This window comes from Oncorhynchus masou, unplaced genomic scaffold (assembly GCF_036934945.1).
Source record: "Oncorhynchus masou masou isolate Uvic2021 unplaced genomic scaffold, UVic_Omas_1.1 unplaced_scaffold_10860, whole genome shotgun sequence".
Classification (NCBI taxonomy): domain Eukaryota; kingdom Metazoa; phylum Chordata; class Actinopteri; order Salmoniformes; family Salmonidae; genus Oncorhynchus; species Oncorhynchus masou.
In genome coordinates this window covers 1,288-2,500 of record NW_027000575.1, presented here as the reverse complement: position 1 = coordinate 2,500, position 1,213 = coordinate 1,288, and the positions used below count along the sequence as shown (strand labels likewise).

The 1,213-nt window shown below is 40.6% G+C and overlaps 1 protein-coding gene across 1 annotated transcript in view; it reads right to left on the bottom strand.

The window, feature by feature from the left end:
- LOC135529071 (sodium- and chloride-dependent GABA transporter 3-like) overlaps positions 1-994 on the bottom strand; it is a gene marked incomplete at its 5' end in the record, with an annotated part of 6,175 nt that extends 5,181 nt beyond the window's left edge. Inside the window, one exon of the mRNA XM_064957981.1 lies at positions 943-994. Within this exon, the coding sequence (XP_064814053.1) occupies positions 943-994 (52 nt within the window). The remainder of the gene's footprint in view (positions 1-942) is intronic.
- Between the last annotated feature and the right edge of the window lie 219 nt (positions 995-1,213).

Below are 1,213 nucleotides of genomic sequence, written 5' to 3'. Positions count from 1 at the left end.
ACAACAAGGTGTGTAAAATCACTATCACTCCCTGGAACACAACATGGTGTGTAAAATCACTATCACTCCCTGGAACACAACATGGTGTGTAAAATCACTATCACTCCCTGGAACACAACATGATGTGTAAAATCACTATCACTCCCTGGAACACAACATGATGTGTAAAATCACTATCACTCCCTGGAACACAACATGGTGTGTAAAATCACTATCACTCCCTGGAACACAACATGATGTGTAAAATCACTATCACTCCCTGGAACACAACATGATGTGTAAAATCACTATCACTCCCTGGAACACAACATGGTAGTTAAAATCACTATCACTCCCTGGAACACAACATGGTAGTTAAAATCACTATCACTCCCTGGAACACAACATGATAGTGTAAAATCACTATCACTCCCTGGAACACAACATGATGTGTAAAATGTGTTTGCTTATGTGACCTCACAGGAGGGTACTGTACATAAGAACAATAAACACATAATCAATTACACTTACCAGTGTCCTTTTAGCTGTAGTTAGTTCAAACTAAACACTTGAAGGTATTTCAGCTGCTCTTGACTTAGCGTGGAGTTTGCACATTTGGGACCATTCCATTGGTTCTATTGTACACAGCAAACTATATCAAGCATAGCTCAAGTGTTGAAAAACATGTGACATAATGATGTGTTTGACCCAGGTCTATGCGATCCAATTCAAATAACGTCAAGAGGGACCGAGCATGCTACTCTAAATCAATGTGAGAGGATACCGTTTGGATAGAAAAGAGATGTGCAGTTTTTCACTTTTGGGACTATTCCATTGATTTCTTTCGTAAAGTGCAAACTAAATCAAGCACAGTTGACATACTTGAAAATGTTTTCGTTTTTATGTGACGATTCAAATAGAGTTTTGAAGGGGAAGCTGTGTGCAGTGGTGTGTCACACTGACTTGTAACAGTTGTTGTTGTACTTGTTGTAGCTGCCCAGAGAGGTGAGGACCCCTGACATACAGCGTGGGAAAAACACCTGGAATTACTGTGATCGCCACCTAGAGAGAGAGGGAGAAGGATGGATGGAGGAGGAGGATGGATGGATGGATGGAGAAGGAGAAGAAGGAATGGGAGAACAAGGAAAGGAAGCAGAAAGAGGAAAACAAAAGTAAAAAGCAAGGAAAGGATAAGAGGGAAGGAAGAAAAGAAATGAGAGAATTGGATGAAGGG